Source organism: Mesoplodon densirostris, chromosome 19 (genome assembly GCF_025265405.1).
Source record: "Mesoplodon densirostris isolate mMesDen1 chromosome 19, mMesDen1 primary haplotype, whole genome shotgun sequence".
In the NCBI taxonomy this organism is placed as follows: domain Eukaryota; kingdom Metazoa; phylum Chordata; class Mammalia; order Artiodactyla; family Ziphiidae; genus Mesoplodon; species Mesoplodon densirostris.
Window position 1 is genome coordinate 2863524 of NC_082679.1, and position 16918 is coordinate 2880441.

General features: G+C 46.4%; 1 protein-coding gene across 1 annotated transcript in view; it reads right to left on the reverse strand.

The window, feature by feature from the left end:
- Positions 1-3834: 3834 nt before the first annotated feature.
- Positions 3835-16918, reverse strand: part of NLRP5 (NLR family pyrin domain containing 5) — a 29763-nt gene continuing 16679 nt past the window's right edge. The window contains exons 7-11 of the mRNA XM_060085094.1: positions 15379-15549; positions 12571-12741; positions 9824-9991; positions 6478-6648; positions 3835-3967 (exon numbers count right to left, since the gene is read on the reverse strand). Coding sequence (XP_059941077.1) covers positions 3835-3967; positions 6478-6648; positions 9824-9991; positions 12571-12741; positions 15379-15549 — 814 coding nt within the window. The remainder of the gene's footprint in view (positions 3968-6477; positions 6649-9823; positions 9992-12570; positions 12742-15378; positions 15550-16918) is intronic.

The window sequence follows — 16918 nt, forward strand, 5'->3', positions numbered from 1 at the left end:
CGTGCCCGGGTGCAAACTGGGCGGTTGTCCTGGTAGAGTGACCGGCCAGCTCACCGGCAGCGGGTTCTGGGCCCCAGCGGAGTGGCCGTCAAGTATCCAGGCTGGAGGATGGGCAGGCCTGTCAGGAACTGGGGCGGTTGTTCAGAGTAAGGCCCACCCGCTGCTGCTTTTGAAAAGAATCTCACCGTCTGGAGGTGCAGGAGGGAGTTGCACAGGCCGTGCCTCAGCTCACAGTGGAGGGCAGCCTGCCCCACGCAGTAAACGAGCCCGTGCTCCCGGCTGGGCATCCTCCCCCGGCCCCTGCAGCCCCTTCCTGCATCCAGCTTCTTGGAAGACTTGGCCTGGACGTTGCACCTGTGTCCCCCTGCTCAGATCCCATCGGGGGAGCAGGGGACAGTCACGGGGTCACATGTCACTGCAGAGGAGGCTGGAAGTGTCCCTGGCCTGCCACTGCTTCCTAGCGACAAAACTATCCTAGAGGTGGGAGATGGACTCTGGTGGGTGGGCGGATACCTGCCTGCCCCCAGGGCCCCACTGGAGGAGCCAGCCAGGGGGCTGGCGGGAAGACAAGGGTGGGCAGTTGCTTTCTGGTGCTTCTTGTGTTCTAGGCGCTGTACTACTTGCCAGATGGACCTGGTCCTGCAGCATCATTGCAGCAGTCCTGGGACGTGAGGACTGCTAGCAGGTCAGTCCTCAGGGTGGGGCCCTCTGATGCCAATTCCAGTGTCCTGAGACCCTCAGCTGGAGTCCTGGGGACCACGTCCCCGGGATCTTCAGGGGGTATTTCCAGTCTGGCCCAACGCCGTGGCTGGACTCAATGTTCCTTTTACCTCCGCAGAAAGAGAGAGGAGTTTACCAGCAGAAGGGGGAGCTGAAGGAGGAAGCAGGGTTTCTACCTTGAGCCCTGAATCTCCCCCTGGTGCTGCCCTTGAGCAGATCCTGCCCCCACCCACCTCAGGGCCTCAGGTTCTCACCTGGTGAACCAGGGGCTCAGAACCAAGGTCACGGATGGCCATCTGGTGGGCAGAGACTTGACTCCCCAGGAGGATATATTAGAACATCTCGGGTGCGATCGTAGGTCAGAGCAGCCTGTCCTCAAGTGGCCATCGCCTCTCGGAAGTTGGTTGAGGCAGCGGTTCGGTTTATTTCGAGATCTCAGACTCCAAAGGCGGGAGGGGTGACGCTGTTGTCTGTCCAGAGCGGGCTACACAAAGGCTGAGAACACGCTGCCCAATGCCCGCAGTCCCTTCCCTCTCATCCAGTGCTGCCCTTGGGCGCTTCCGGAGGTGGGGGAGGGAGGGAGGGAGGAGTCGTGCCTGGTGGGTGGAAGGGATGTGCCCCGTCCCTTGGGTAGAAGTAAGGGCTTGGGTTGAGTCATTCTCTCCCTACCCCTGGGGCAAGAAAGATTCTGGGCCAATTTCCACGGTGCCGCATAGAGGCTGTGTGACTCTGGGCAAGTGAACTAATCCCTCTCACCCTTGGCTTCCTCCTCTGTTCAAAGAAGATCTTGCCTGTCTCGACTGTCTCAAGGGATCCCTGGGAGTGTCTGTAAGTGCCTGGTCCTTGGTCACTGACGGCTAATTCCTGTCCTGGGAAGGAGCCTAATGCAGGGTTGAGGAGCCAGGGTTCAATCCCTGTTCTGCCAGCACGTGCCGCTTACCCTCTCCAGGCCTTGTATGCACTCACCTCCTGAAGGACATCTTGGTTGCTTCCAAGTTTTGGCAGCTATGAATAACGCAGCTACACCTTTGGGTCTACGCAACAGCTGTCCTCCTATGAGGGAAACAAGAAGTGGCCACACCCTCAGCATTACACGCCCACGTGGGCTTGCCAGGGAAGCAGTTCTGTCCCGCGGGGTGTGGCGGTGCTTCCGAGGGAGGTTTCTCTGTTTAACGTAGAGTGTTAGTTCTCGGGTGGCGGCAACTGTGCCCCAAAGGTAGCGTCTGGCAATGTCTGTAGCCATTTTTAGTTCTCAGGACCGGGGGTGGGTGGGTGCACCTGGCATCTGGTCGGTAAAAGCCAGGGATGCTGCTCGATGTCCTACCGTGCACAGGACAGCCCCCTTGCCCACCACAAAGGATTATCCTGCCCCAAAGTTCGACAGTGCTGAGGATGAAACACCTGCCCTGGGGACGTGTGAGCCGTCCTTTCTGGATGACGCTCTACCGCCACCTAGTGAGCTCCAGGGGAGGTTCAAGGGAATGACAGGGAGGTGGGTGGGGATCCTGCCCTCCCGGTGCTGCTGATTCACTAAACTCACCAGTTGGGGAACTTCTACTCAGTGACCTCAGGTCAGAAGTTCTATGACTTGTAGCTTAGAGGATCGGAACTGACATGGCTTCACACCACACACACACGCAACATTACCCACCGGCAAAGTGTGAGGAGTGGGCAGAAGGGAGTGCTACATCACAAGACGTGGGGAAAGGGTCCAACTGGAGAGAATGACAGTGGAGGAGCCCAGAGTCATCCCGGAGGCAGCATGTCCCCACCCTGGGTCCCCACCCCGTGGCCAGACGTACTAGGTCAGAGCGATGTTCCTGGACTTGCCAACGGTCGCCTTCCAGGAGATGTTCCCTGTCCTCTTGCTCTGCCTTCCAGGGGACGCAAATATAAAAATAAATGTGCATGCAACTATGTATCATATTTTAGATCCCACATATAAGTCATACCACATTGGTATTTGTCTTTCTCTTTCTGATTTACTTCATTTAGTATGATAATCCATGTAGCTGCAAATGACATTCTTTCTTTCTTTCTTATGGCTGAGTAATATTCCAGTGTATACGTGTACCACATCTTCTTTATCCATTCCTCTGTTGATGGACATTTAGGTTGCTCCCTGTCTTGGCTATTGTTAATTGTGCTGCTATGAACATTGGGGGTGCACATGTCTTTTCCAATTAGTTTTCTCTGGATTACTAATTGACTTTGTGACACCAGACAAATGTCAACATCCATCGGCCTCTGTTTCCTTATCTGTAAAATAGGAGAAATATTACCTACCTCTTGGGGTTGGTTTGAGGGAGAGACTGTGGTAGACCAGTTGTTCTTTACTACACTAAGCAATAAATTCAGCTTTGTGTTTATATCTTAGATGTTGAATGATAGTCACATCCTACTTTGAAATTCAGATATGTGCTTTAAAAAACCAGCAGATCTGTGCTATCAAAATTTGGGGGCACTTTTAAGGACCTAAGTCCTCCCTCCTCTGCTCTGGAATCACACCCACATTGATCAAGAAGGCCACTGGAGGGGCTTCCCTGGTGGTGCAGTATTTAAGAATCTGCCTGTCAACGTAGGGGACATGGGTTCGATCTATGGTCCAGGAAGATCCCACATACCGTGGAGCAACTAAGCCCGTGCGCCTCAACTACTAAGCCCACGTGCCGCAACTACTGAAGCCTGCACGCCTAGAGCCCGTGCTCTGCAGCAAGAGAAGCCACCACAATGAGAAGCCCGCGCACCACAACGAAGAGTAGCCTCCGCTCTCCACAAGAGAAACCCCACATGCAGCAATGAAGACCCAACGCAGCCAAAAAAAAAAAAAGAAGGCCACTGGATGCTTTTTCCAAATGCTCAGTGTTTATTTAATTCTCTCTCCATGCCCTCTGGTAGGACAGACATTTCACAGATACTGAGATCCTATGACATGAAGGTCACAAGCCTACCTCAGGCAAATGCAATGACCAAGTTAAAGTGGACACACAAGAATCACTACCTATGAGGGCTTTATGAGAATCAGAAATCATTATCCATCTTTGAGAAAGAACCCCTGGGCACAGCTGGACCCTAGAAGGTTCCTCCATCAGAGTGAGGAGGGTTTTTACGTCTTCAGTTTTTCCACCAGTACCGGTCATCTTCCGCAAAAGAGTACCAACTGTCACCAATTACAATGTGCGGCTTGAGTCGCTGTAGCTCCTCCAGAAGCCTTCTTGTTCGAGCAGGGTATTGCCATTTCCACAGCCTGGGGAGCAAAAAGGGGACTTACTACTCTGAGAATTTGCTTCTGACACTTCTCCCTTCCTCAGAATTCCTGGACACCCCACCAAGGGTCTGAAACCTCCTCTTGCACTTTTAAAAAAAATTTTTGACCACACCACACGGCATGTGGGATATTAGTACCCTGGCCAGATATCAAACCCCCATCCCCTGCGCTGGAAGCGCGGAGTCTTAACCACTGGACCGCCAGGGAAGTCCGTCCTCTTGTACTCTTGAGGAGAAACAGTGTGTTCCCCATAGAATGAAAGCCAGTCCCTCCCTGTAAAGGAACTATTTACAAGGCAGACACTCCACTGAGATTTTACAGACACCTGTCCCTCACAGCTGTCTGAAGAGGCAGACATGGTTATTCATCCATTCACAAACTCCTTCCTGAGAACTGACTCTGTGCCAGGTCCTGTTACAGGGTTTAGAGGCACAGTGATGAACAAGGCAAAATCCCCACCTTCATGAAGCTTATATTCTAGGAGAGAGAAACAGGTATTCAAATAGACACGTGGTATCGTCCCCATTTGACAGATAAGGAAACAGCCTCCCGAAAGGTCCATTAGTAAAATCTAGGTCTGCCTCTTCTCATCTTTACCTGCTAAGTCCCCTAAGTCACAAGCTTATCTCATCAAAGGCTACACTGCCTCGTGAGTCACCGACACAAATATGCCCCTTTTCAACACAGCCTTCTGCCTTCTCGGCTCACTTGCTGAAGTGACCGCTGAAACCACTCTCTTCGGCTGCATCAGGACCTCCAGGTCCACTGAGCCACGCTTTCCAAGCCACCCTCCCCCTCAGATTTCACACCACAACCATCGTGTTCTTTCTGGTGACGTCCATCAGTCAAAACTTGACCCCTGGATAAATCCACCTGCTGTACGCTGGACCATACAGGAGAAACCAGTCAGTCAACTGGGAAGTTTGCTACTGATATAAATACATCACAATCAACCACAAGGGGCCTTCTGTGCTGCCACAAGTTTCATGTTTCTCCAGTCAGGTGTTTACTTCCCTCAATCTCAGCGGTACTTCTTCACCTCCAGGGGTGCCCTGAACTTCTATCTTGTCTACAAACATGAGGTGCTAAGCAGCAAATATTTTTTCTGTCATCAAAATTAATTCCACACCTGGTCACTCTCTCTTACTCTTCTGTTTCTTTCTTAGCGTTTACCACCTGCAGTAATCCTGAACATTAAAAACATTTAATGGGGCTTCCCTGGTGGCACAGTGATTGAGAGTCTGCCTGCCGATGCAGGGGACACGGGTTCGTGCCCCGGTCGGGGAAAATCCCACATGCCGCGGAGTGGCTGGGCCCGTGAGCCATGGCCACCGAGCTTGCGTGTCCGGAGCCGGTGCTCCGCAATGGGAGAGGCCACAACAGTGAGAGGCCCGCGTACCGCAAAAAAAAAAAAAAAAAAAAAAAAATTTTAATGGTGGGAAAATACACATAACCTTTACCACCTGAACCATTTTTCATCGTACAGGTCAGCGGCACTCAGTCCATCCACACTGTTGTGCAGCCGTCAGCACTGTCCATCCTTATAACTCTTCATCTCCCCCAGCTGGAACTCTGTCCCCGTTGAACACTAACGCCCCGTCTCTTGCTCCCCAGGCCCCCACCATTCCACTTTCTGTCTCTGTGGATCTGATGACTCTAGGGACCTCACCTAAGTAGTATCATGTAGTATTTGTCTTTCTGTGACTGGCTTATTTCACCAAGCATAATGTCCTTAAGTTTCTTCCACGTTGTCGCATGTATCAATTTCCTTCCTTTTAAGGCCGAATAATATTTTATGGTATGGAAAGACCACACGTCATTTATCCATTCACCCATCAGTAGATACCTGGGTTGCTTCCACCTCTTGGCTATTGTGAATGATGCTGCTATGGACACAGATGTGCAAATATCTCTTCGAAAACCTGCTTTCAATTTTGTTGGGTGTATACCCACAAGTGGGATGGCTGGATCCTATGGTAATTCTAGTTTTAGCTTTTTTTTTGAAGATAAACACTTTTTTTTTTTTTTTTTGCGGTACGCGGGCCTCTCACTGTTGTGGCCTCTCCCATTGCGGAGCACAGGCTCCGGACGCGCAGGCTCAGCGGCCGTGGCTCACAAGCCCAGCCGCTCCGTGGCATGTGGGATCTTCCCGGACCAGGGCACGAACCCGTGTCCCCTGCATCGGCAGGCGGACTCTCAACCACTGCGCCACCAGGGAAGCCCTGAAGATAAACATTTTATTTGTATGTCATCCCTCCACGCTCCCCAAACCCATCCCCAGAGGAAGCCCCATAGTACCAGGCACTGTACCCACCCTGTATCCGCAGCACCCAACACGGTGCCTGGAACACGGTGGGCACTTAGCGGTTGGATAAAGATCTGGTTGATTAGACAAGGTCTCAACTTCTCAGATCAACTGCTTCTCCACCAACTAGTGTGCCTGTAGCAGAAGGAGGTTCATATTTCAGAAGACATCGCCGGGGACTTACCCAATGGTTTGTAGATTAGATGTGGGTTGTGCAAAGGCCAAACACAGCTTTGTCATCCCTCTGGGACCGAAATTGTTCTGCATCAGGTTTAGGCTGGTCAGGTGCTGATTGCAGGAGAGGGCGGAGGAGAGGGCCTCACAGCCATTGGAGGTCAGTCCACATGTCTCCAACCTTTAGAGAGCACAGCACAGCCAAGGAATGACCCCAAGATCCGGATCCCTCCTTCAACACATGTTTGACTTCCACCACAACTTTAAAATCACAGCGGGGGGCTTCCCTGGCGGCACAGTGGTTGAGAATCTGCCTGCCAATACAGGGGACATGGGTTCGAGCCCTAGTCCAGGAAGATCCCACATGCCACGGAGCAACCAAGCCCATGCACCACAACTACTGAGCCCGCGTGCCTAGAGACTCTGCTCCTCAACAGAAGAAGCCACTGCAATGAGAAGGCTGCGCACCACAACGAAGAGTAGCCCCCACTTGCCACAACTAGAGAAAGCCCACACGCAGCAACAATAGACCCAATGCAGCCAAAAATAAATAAATAAATACCACAACGGAATACTACTCAGCCATGAAAAAGAACAAAATCTTGTCACTTGCAGCAACATGGGTGGACCTGGAGTGTATTACGCATAGTGAAGTAAGTCAGACAGAGAAAGACAAACACTGTATGTTTTCACTTAAATGTGGAATCTAAAAAATAAAATGAATGAATGAAGAAAACAGAAATAGAGTCATAGACACAGAAAAAAACCAGTGGTGGGGGAGGGGCAATAAAGAAGTAGGGGATTAAGAGGTGCAAACAACTAGGTATAAAATAAATCGGCAGCAGGACTTCCCTGGTGGTCCCATGGTTAAGAATCTACCTTCCCAGTTTTTTCAGATTCCACATATATATGCGTTAATATATGATATTTGGTTTTCTATTTATGACTTACTTCAGTCTGTAGGAAAGTCTCTAGGTCCATCCACATCTCTACAAATGACCCAATTTCATTTCTTTTTATGGCTGAGTAATATTCCATTGTATATATGCGCCATGTCTTCTTTATCCATTCATCTGTTGACGGACACTTAGGTTGCTTCCACGTCCTGGCTATTGTAAATAGTGCTGCAATGAACATTGGGGTGCATGTGTCTTTGAAATATGGTTTTCTCTGGGTATATGCCCAGGAGTGGGATTGCTGGGTCATATGGTAGCTCTATTTTTAGTTTTTAAAGGAACCTCCATACTGTTCTCCATACTGGCTGTATCAATTTTCATTCCCACCAGCAGTGCAAGAGGGTTCATTTTTCTCCACACCCTCTCCAGCACTTATTGTTTGTAGAAACAATGTACTTTTTTAAACATTATTTATTTATTTATTTATTTATTTTTGGCTGCATTGTGTCTTCGCTGCTGTGCGTGGGCTTCCTCTAGTTGCAGTGAGTGGGGGCTGCTGTTTGTTGCCGTGCACATGCTTCTCATTGTGGAGGCTTCTCTTGTTGCGGAGCATGGGCTCTAGGTGCGCGGGCTTCAGTAGTTGTGGCATGCAGGCTTAGGTGCTCCACGGCATGTGGGATCTTCCCGGACCAGGGATCAAACCCATGTCTCCTGCGTTGGCAGGCAGATTCTTAACCACTGCACCACCAGGGAAGTCCCAAAACAGTGTACTTTAATTAAAAAATACTTTATTGCTACAAAACGCTAATCTTCTGAGCCTTCATCAAGTCATAGTAGTAACATCAAAGTTCACCAATCTGGAATTAACAGATACAAGCTACTGTATATAAAATAGGTAACCAACAAGGACCTACTGTATAGCACAGGGAATATGCTCAATATCCTGTAATAACCTATAAGGGAAAAGAATCTGAAAAATAATTTTATATATATATATATATATATATATATATATATATATATATATATATATATATATAATGTATAACTGAATCACTTTGCTGTATACCTGAAACTAACACAACATTGTAAATGAACTATATTTCAGTTAAAAAAATTAAAAAGTAAAGAAAATCTCATTGCTCACAGATCACCATCACAAATATAATAAAAATGAAAAAGTTTGAAACATTGGGAGAATCACCAAAATGTGACAGAGACACAAAGAGAGAAAATGTTGGAAAAATGGCACTGATAGACTTGCTTGATGCAGGGTTGCCACAAACCTTCCATTTGTGAAAAACACAGTATCTGGGAAGAACAATAAAATGAGGTCTGCCTGTAATCTACTTTCTGTCTTTATGGATTTGCCCATTCTGGATATTTGATAGAAATGGAATCATACAATATGTGACCTTTTGTATTTGGCTTATTTCACTTTAGCCTAATGTCTTCAAGGTTCATCCACATTGTAGCATGTGTCAGTGCTTCAGTCCTTTTTAAAAATTTTTTTTATTTTACATTGTATTGTTAATTTATTGATACAATGTTGTGTTAGTTTCAGGTGTACAGCAGTGATTCAATTGTGTATATATATAATATATATATTATATACATATTATATATATAATATATATATCCATTCTTTTTCAGATTCTTTTCCCATAAAGGTTATTACAGACTATTGAGTAGCATTCTCTGTGCTGTACAGTAGGTCCTTGTTGGTTATTTTATATATATATATATGTTAGTGTGTATATGTTAATCCCAAACTCGTAATTTATCCCTGCCCACCATGTTTCCCCTTTGGTAATGGTGTTTGTTTTCTATGGGAGTCTGTTTCTTTTTCATAAGTTCATTTGTATCCTTTTTTTTTAGATTCCACATATAAGCCATATCATATTGTATTTGTCTGTCTCTGTCTGACTTCCTTCACTTAGTATGACCATCTCTAGGTCCATCCATGTTGCAGCAAATGGCACTATTTCATTCTTTTTTAATGGCTGAGTAATATTCCATTGTATGTACTGGCACACTGTTTTAAACAAGCCTCTGGGGTGATGCTGATGCTTACTAGGGTTTGAGAACCAGCCATGTCATCATTTGCTCTTTGGTCCACCTTTCTCACTAGACCATAAATGCAGCCACTCCATGGTCTATACATGTCCATACCTCCACCATTTGGCACTGTGCTCAGCACACATGGGTTTTCCAGTAAACATGTATCTATTTAGTTCTCACTACCTCCAGACCCTGTTCTCAAGCGTTGGCTATTTAATTCATCCATATAAAGGAGCCCAGTTGGAATTTGTGCCTCAGTCTGTTACTCTGCCATGGTTGTATGCTGTCTAATTTGATGGAATTGTGAAAATCAGAACACGGTCTTTGTTCAAGCGACTTAACGTTTGGGTCCCCTTCACTCTGTGCCCAGCCCTCAAAGAGGTGATCCCAGGGACATACCCAAGTCTCCTCAGAGAATTCTTCTGTTTCAATCCCTCACACAGCACTGCAATCCCGTGGTCACCCAGGGCATTGGCGGCTAGATCCAGGCTCTTCAGGTGTTGACTTCTTGTGATGACATAGGACAGATTCTTGCAGCAAGCGGCAGTGAGATGGCACTTTACCAATCTGCCAGAGGAAGGAAGTGGGGGTGGGTGGGGGAGAGAGAGCATGAGAGAGAGAGAGATGAAGAGAGAGAGAGAGAGAGAGATGGAGAGAGAGATGAAGACAGATGAAGAGAGAGATGAAGACAGAAAGAGAGATGAAGAGATATAGAGAGATGGAGAGAGAGAGGGAGAGAGAGGTTGAGATGAAGAGGGAGAGACATGGAGATTATTGAGCGAGATTTAGAGAGAGAGACAATATCTGTACCTTTTGAGGAGAGCGCCACAGTGGGATAAGGTTCAGAAACATTAGTAGAGATTCCCCTTGTTCCTTCCTAACTGGTGATCTTTCTGTCCATCCCTGTGAGCAGCTTAGGACAGTTTACCATCTCAAGAGACAGATAATAGCAGAGGGTGGGGAAAGTTTTTGAAGAGACTGGAGGCGTCTTCAGACAAAGAAATGAGCGTATCAGAGCATTCTTTTCACCTGAAGATGGGATAAACATTCTCCCTGGTGGAGGGCAGGGAGAGAGATGGAAAAAAACACAAGTAGAAATTGGTAGAGCCTCTGACAAAGGGACAGAGCCCTGAGAGGGATAGAAAAGATGATAGAAGTCACTGAAACACTAGGTAGGGTTTGGGATCCAAAAGGAGAAGGGGTCTTGTGTGTCTGTTCCCAGGAGGAGTGGGAGGGGGTGGAAACGGCCCCTTCAGTAGTGACTATATGAGTCATCTGAGTAGACATGACAGAAACAGCTCCAGAGTCTTGCATCCTCAACCTAGTATGCTAAGCATAGAATGATCCCACTGGGTCCATCTCCATGAGGCATTCACATCAAGAACGAGGAAGGAGGGCTTCCCTGGTGGCGTAGTGGTTAAGAATCCTCCTGCCAATGCAGGGGACACGGGTTTGATCCCTGGTCTGGAAGGATCCCACATGCCGTGGAGCAACTAAGCCCATGTGCCACAACTACTGAGCCTGAGTTCTAGAGCCCATGAGCCACAACTACTGAAGCCTGCATGCCACAACTACTGAAGCCCGTGCACCACAACTACTGAAGCCCACGTACCTAGAGCCCGTGCTCCGCAACAAGAGAAGCCACCGCAATGAGAAGCCTGCACAAAGCAAAGAAGAGTAGCCCCCACTCGCAACAACTAGAGGAAGCCCGCACGCAGCAACGAAGACCCAACGCGGCCAAAAATAAATTTAAAAAAAGAAAAAGAAACAAGAACGAGGAAGGACTCACTTGTGAAGACCAGGTGGGAATGATCAAGTCTTAGAGGCCAGTATGGACCAATGGTGATGGCGAGGACCAGAAAATCTCCCAGCAGTTAAGTGCAACCCCAAAGAAATGGCATCTCCAATGGACTAAGCTGAATTTTCTATACCATGCAGCATTAGGGCTCAAAATGCCAATTCCATGAAAATAAATAGAAGAATTAATACTTGGGGGCTACTCAGAGGTTTGTGGACTATGATCTCGATCCAATTCCTTTCGTTTGTTTATTTTTGGGGAGGGAGAGCTCTCAAAGTGGTCCCACTTTTTGGTCCACTAACTCTACCTTTGTAACTGATCATAAGAAAAGGCTATCAAGCACACGAAGTTTGATATGGTACACATGACTAAAACACTGGACATAAGCCCAGTGTCCAGCTTTTGGGGATTTTATTTATTAAAATTTTATTTTTTGGCCACACCACTTGGCATGTGGGATCCTAGTTCCCTGACCAGGGATTGAACCCATACCCCCTGCGGTGGAAGCACAGAGTCCTAACCACTGGACCGCCAGGGAAGTCCCAGCTTTTGGGGGTTTTAGAAGTTATTATGCACCATTAAATGGAATACCATATCATGCTTCATTTACTATTATGATTTTCTTATCCTCAAGGACAGAATGTGAGACCCAAGCAAGGTTTAGGTTCCTTGGGAGTTTTAGTTCCCCCTAGTGTATGATTGGTGGGGGAACTGCAGAAGTATTGAGAGCCACATGCCTGCCACTTGGTAAGAATACCTGAAGTGGAAACTGCTAGGATCCTTTCTTTGTGACATATTCAATGTTGCTTATGCATCCAGGAGACATTAACTGAAATACTGAGTGATTATTGCTTGGTTTCAAGCTTAGAGATTTATTTCTGCTCATTGAGGTCCTTTAATTTTTTCTAGTTGGTTTAGTGATGGAATATTCCTAGTATATAAAAATGTTCCAATAGGGGTGAAGAAATTTGAGCCCCAGAGAGAAAAGGGATTGAGAGATAGACAGCCACCCCTCCCCCTCCACCCCACATACAGAATGAATAGCTGAAGATTAACCTGGTGCAAGATGTTCTGAAAAGTAAAGAGGTTTTAGAGATCAAGCGTGTCCTAGAACCCCATAGATCCTTCCACAGGGCTCCCGTTCAGAATACTTTCTCTTTCCTTCCCATACTCACTGCAGTGTCAACACATCAACTTACCCAGAGTGTCCACTGGAAAGAATGAGCCTCAGCTGACCCTAGAACTAATTTGTGGTACTTGTGGTACTAATTTGTGGTATGCTCTTGACATTCTAGAACCTCAGGCCCCCAGATGGTAGAGTTGATCCCCAACAACCAGGGAAACTTACTCAAGGTCCTGGAGGGGACAAGACGACTCCATCATGACCTCACACAGAAGGTTCATCCCGTCATCTTCCAAGGGGTTCATGCTAAGGCTCAGATGCGTCAGATGTCTGTTGCCCATGAGTGCAAATGCAAGAAAGCCACAGCCAGCCACATCCAGGTTGCATGCGTTTAGTCTGCAGGGCACACACAGGGAAAGGGGATGGTCATACATGTTCCTCAGTGTGACCTCACGTGAGCAACTTCCCTCGGCCTCAGTTTTCTCCTCCTGTGGGTGTCAGGGATGGGATGACCATGGAACACCTAGCACAGTGCCTGTGCTGGATGCTAGTCAAGATCCATCTTTTAAAAATTTTCCTCCATACTCAATGCATTCGCTTCCTATGGCTGCTGTAACAAATGGCCACAAACTTAGTGTTTTAAAAACACACCTATGTTATCTTATGGTTTTGGAGGTCAGAGTCTCACTGGGCTGGAAATCAAGGTGTCAGCAGGGCTGTGTTCCTTCTGGGGAGAATCTGTTCCCTTGCCTTTTCCAGCTTTTAGAAGCTGCCCGCATGCCTTAGATCTTGGTCTCCAGCCAGCAACTGTATCACTCTGTTATCACCCCTCCACCTGTGATTCTCCTACCTCCTTCTTTCCCTCTGAAGGACATGTGTGATTACATGGGGGCCACCCAGATAATCTAGGAGAATCTCCCCATCTCAAGATTCTTTTTAAAATTTTTTTCATTTGCTATTTTATTCTATTCTATTTTATTTTTTACTTTGGCTGCAGCGCATGTCTTGAGGGATCTTAGTTCCCTGACCAGGGATCGAACCTGTGCCCCCTGCAGTGGAAGCACGGAGGCCTAACCACTGGACCGCCGGGGAAGTCCCTCAGGATTCTTAACTTAATCACAATGGAAAGCCCTTTTTACCATGTAAGGTAACATATTCATAGGTTCCGGGGATTAGGACATGGACATCTTGGCGAGGGGGCGGTGGTCACTAGTCTATCTACACTACTATCTCCCCATACTTACTCACTGGGGAACGTTAGAACACGTCATAAGGTAGACATATGAATCAAAGTTATATTCTTCAACAGAATTTCTGGCTACAGGTATACCATTAATGCACGAATATTTTCCCCTCATGTGACGTTGTTGGTGGACTTATCAGTCAAAGCGGTGAAATGGCAGAGCTGGTTGTCAGCACTGAGCAGGACTAACAGTCTCACATTCTTACTGTCAAACCAAAGATTTCGGATAGAAGAGTCTGGCAACATGAGGGGGCAGTATTTAAAACAGTGACAGGGACACCTACATCTACTGTAAAATAGCTAGAGTACACAGCACCCCCAGATGTGTGTGTGTGTCACACACACTTTGTGGCTATTGATCCTGCATCACCAGTACCCTCATCTAAAAATCTCATCTCTCTTTGTTTTTTTGGCCACACGTCACGTGGGATCTTAGTTCCTTGACTGGGGATCAAACCAGTGCACCCTGCATTGGAAGTACAGAGTCTTAACCACTGGACCGCCAGGGAAGCACTGAAAAATCTCAGCTCTTATCCAACACTCCTCTGCCAGAATCTAACCTATGTAAACATAGGGACCACATCTACCTCTCATCTCTGTCCCTAGCAACCAAGAGTGTTTGCCCAACGTAGGTGCTTAATAAATGGTCAAGCCTCATTATTCATGGACTCTGCATTCCTGAATCCGCCTCCTTGCTAACATTGGTGTCCCAAAAAACCGATATTTGCAAATCAATAATGCGCAGAGCAGAGAAAACTTTGAGTTGTCGGTTGCACATGCTCCTAGCTGAGGTTGGAATTTTTCAGCTGTCACACCATCCTTTTCATGGTCCAGTTAACGCCACGATTTTTTGCATGTTTGTGTTTTTGTTGGTGGTGTTGTTGGTGACTTCATTGTTTAAAATGGCCCCCAGGGATAGTGCTAAGGTGCTGTCTAGTGTCCTAAGGGTAAGAAGGCTGGGATGTGCTTTATGGAGAAAACATATGTATTACATAAACTTCCTTCAGGGATGAGATCTAGTGCTGTTGGCTGTGAGTTCGATGTTAATGAATCAATAATATGCATTAAATAAAGTGTCTTTAAAAAGAAACACACAAAACAAGGTTAAGTATTGATTGGTTGAAGAAACTGTGACACAAGTGAACTTATCTATGAAACAGAGACAGACACACAGACATAGAGAACAGACTTGTGCTTCCCAAGGGGGAGGGAGGCTGGGGGGAGGGATGGATTGGGAGTTTGGGATTAGCAGATGTCAGCCATTATATATAGGATGGATAAACAACAAGGTCCTACTGTATAGCGCTGGGAACTATATTCAATATCCTGTGATAAACCATAATGAAAAAGAATATATATATGTATAACTGAACCACTTTGCTAAACAGCAGAAATTAACACAATATAAATCAACTATACTTGAATAAAATAAATTTAAAAAAATGTGACCGGAGGCTCCCAGGAGCCTAACCCTGTACTTCCCCTGGAGCAATGGTTCAGTATTCGCTAATTAAGCATTTGCTAATTCAGTATTCACGGCAACTTTACAGAACACAACTGCCACGAGTAATGAGAATCGGCTGTATTTGGATAAATGAGGACTTCCCACTGTAAGAAAACACAGGCGGAGGTGGAATTTTCCACGGAAGGATGAAATATAGGAGCTATCAGGAGGGGCAGGATGTGGCACTTATCAGGTCCCTTCGTCCTGACAATTTCCACGTTCCCCACTGCTTTCTGCTCTTTGTAATAAAGCTACGAATCCTCGCAGGGCAGCGAGTTGGACTCACATCAGCCTCTGTAGACCACAGTTGGGAAGTTTCATGGCTCGACACAGCAGATTCATGCCTTCACTCCCCAGGCTGTTTCCTGACAGGTACAGGTGTGTCAAGCTCTTGTTCTTGGTGAGAGCCGAGGCCAGATCCTGGCAGTCAGTGGCTGTGAGGCCGCAGTTCCCCAGTCTGCAAGGAGAGAGTCCCAGAAAGGCAATGATATCTCTTCTTAGATTTCCATCTCTCCCCCCCTTGCAAGGAAGGGAGAGAAAGGTCACCCTCACAGCTGACACGACCTGGCAGATATCTGGTGATGTCACATCACGTCTGTGTTTAACTTGCAAACTCAACTCCAGTGATTTAGTCCCCAAATTCCGCTCTGAAAGAATGAAATAATGCCATTCGCAGCAACAAGGATGGACCTAGAGATGGTCATACTGAGTGAAGTAAGACAGAGAGAGACAAATATCATGTGATATTGCTTATATGTGGAATCTTAAAAGGAAAGATACAAATGAATTTACAAAACAGAAATATGACTCACAGACATAGAAACAAACTTATGGTTACCAAAGGGGAAAGGTGGCGGGGAGGGATAAATTAGGAGTTTGGGATTAACAGATACGGACTACTATATATAAAATAGATAACAAATAAGCACCTACTGTATAGCACAGGGAACTCTACTCAATGTCTTGTAATAATCTACAAGGGAAAAGAATCTGAAAAAGAATATATATATGTATATGCCTACATATATATACCTACACACACACACACATATATATATACATATACATTTTTTATCTGAATCACTTTGCTTTACACCCAAAACTAACACAACATTGTAAATCAACTATACTTCAAATCAAAACAAAACAGAACAAAACAAAAATACTACTCTAAATATTGTGGGTGATTAAATCTTCCATCAACCACCATGGGCAGCACCTGGGCAATGCAAATCTGCTCTCTATCTGGTTGTTTTACTGTGGTGTGAGGTTTTGCAGAGATGGGTGACTTCCCTATTTAGAAGGGCTTAACATTTAATACATCATGACCCATAGATATAAACTAGATAGTCCACCACTTTAGCAAAGCTTAAGAAGCAACAGTACTTGAAAATGAGAGTTTAATAGTACTTCTCTCATGGGATTGTGACAAAATTACATGAATGGACACATCTGACGTGCTTAGAGCAGTGCAATGCGCATAGCAAGCACTTCTGCTGTATTATTGGTGGTGGTTCCTTTCGATGAAGGAAGAAATGCTTGCTGGGTTGGACTTGAAAGGGATCGGAACAGGCCACCTCAAAAATATGCTACTTTGACTTAAACAGTATTTTGAGCTGGAGACAATTAAGAAAAATCAGACACAGGAGGAGCTCTCTGCCCTCCATCTATCTGCCTGAAAGCAGGGCACACATTTCCCCCACTTCCTGTACCAGGGAAAGAACAACCTTTATCACAGAGATAGAGGTGGCACTGAGGCGACTCTTCCTATAACCCTTATTTTCTATTAGTTTCCCCCATTTACTTCCTAGTCACCTTCCCATAAT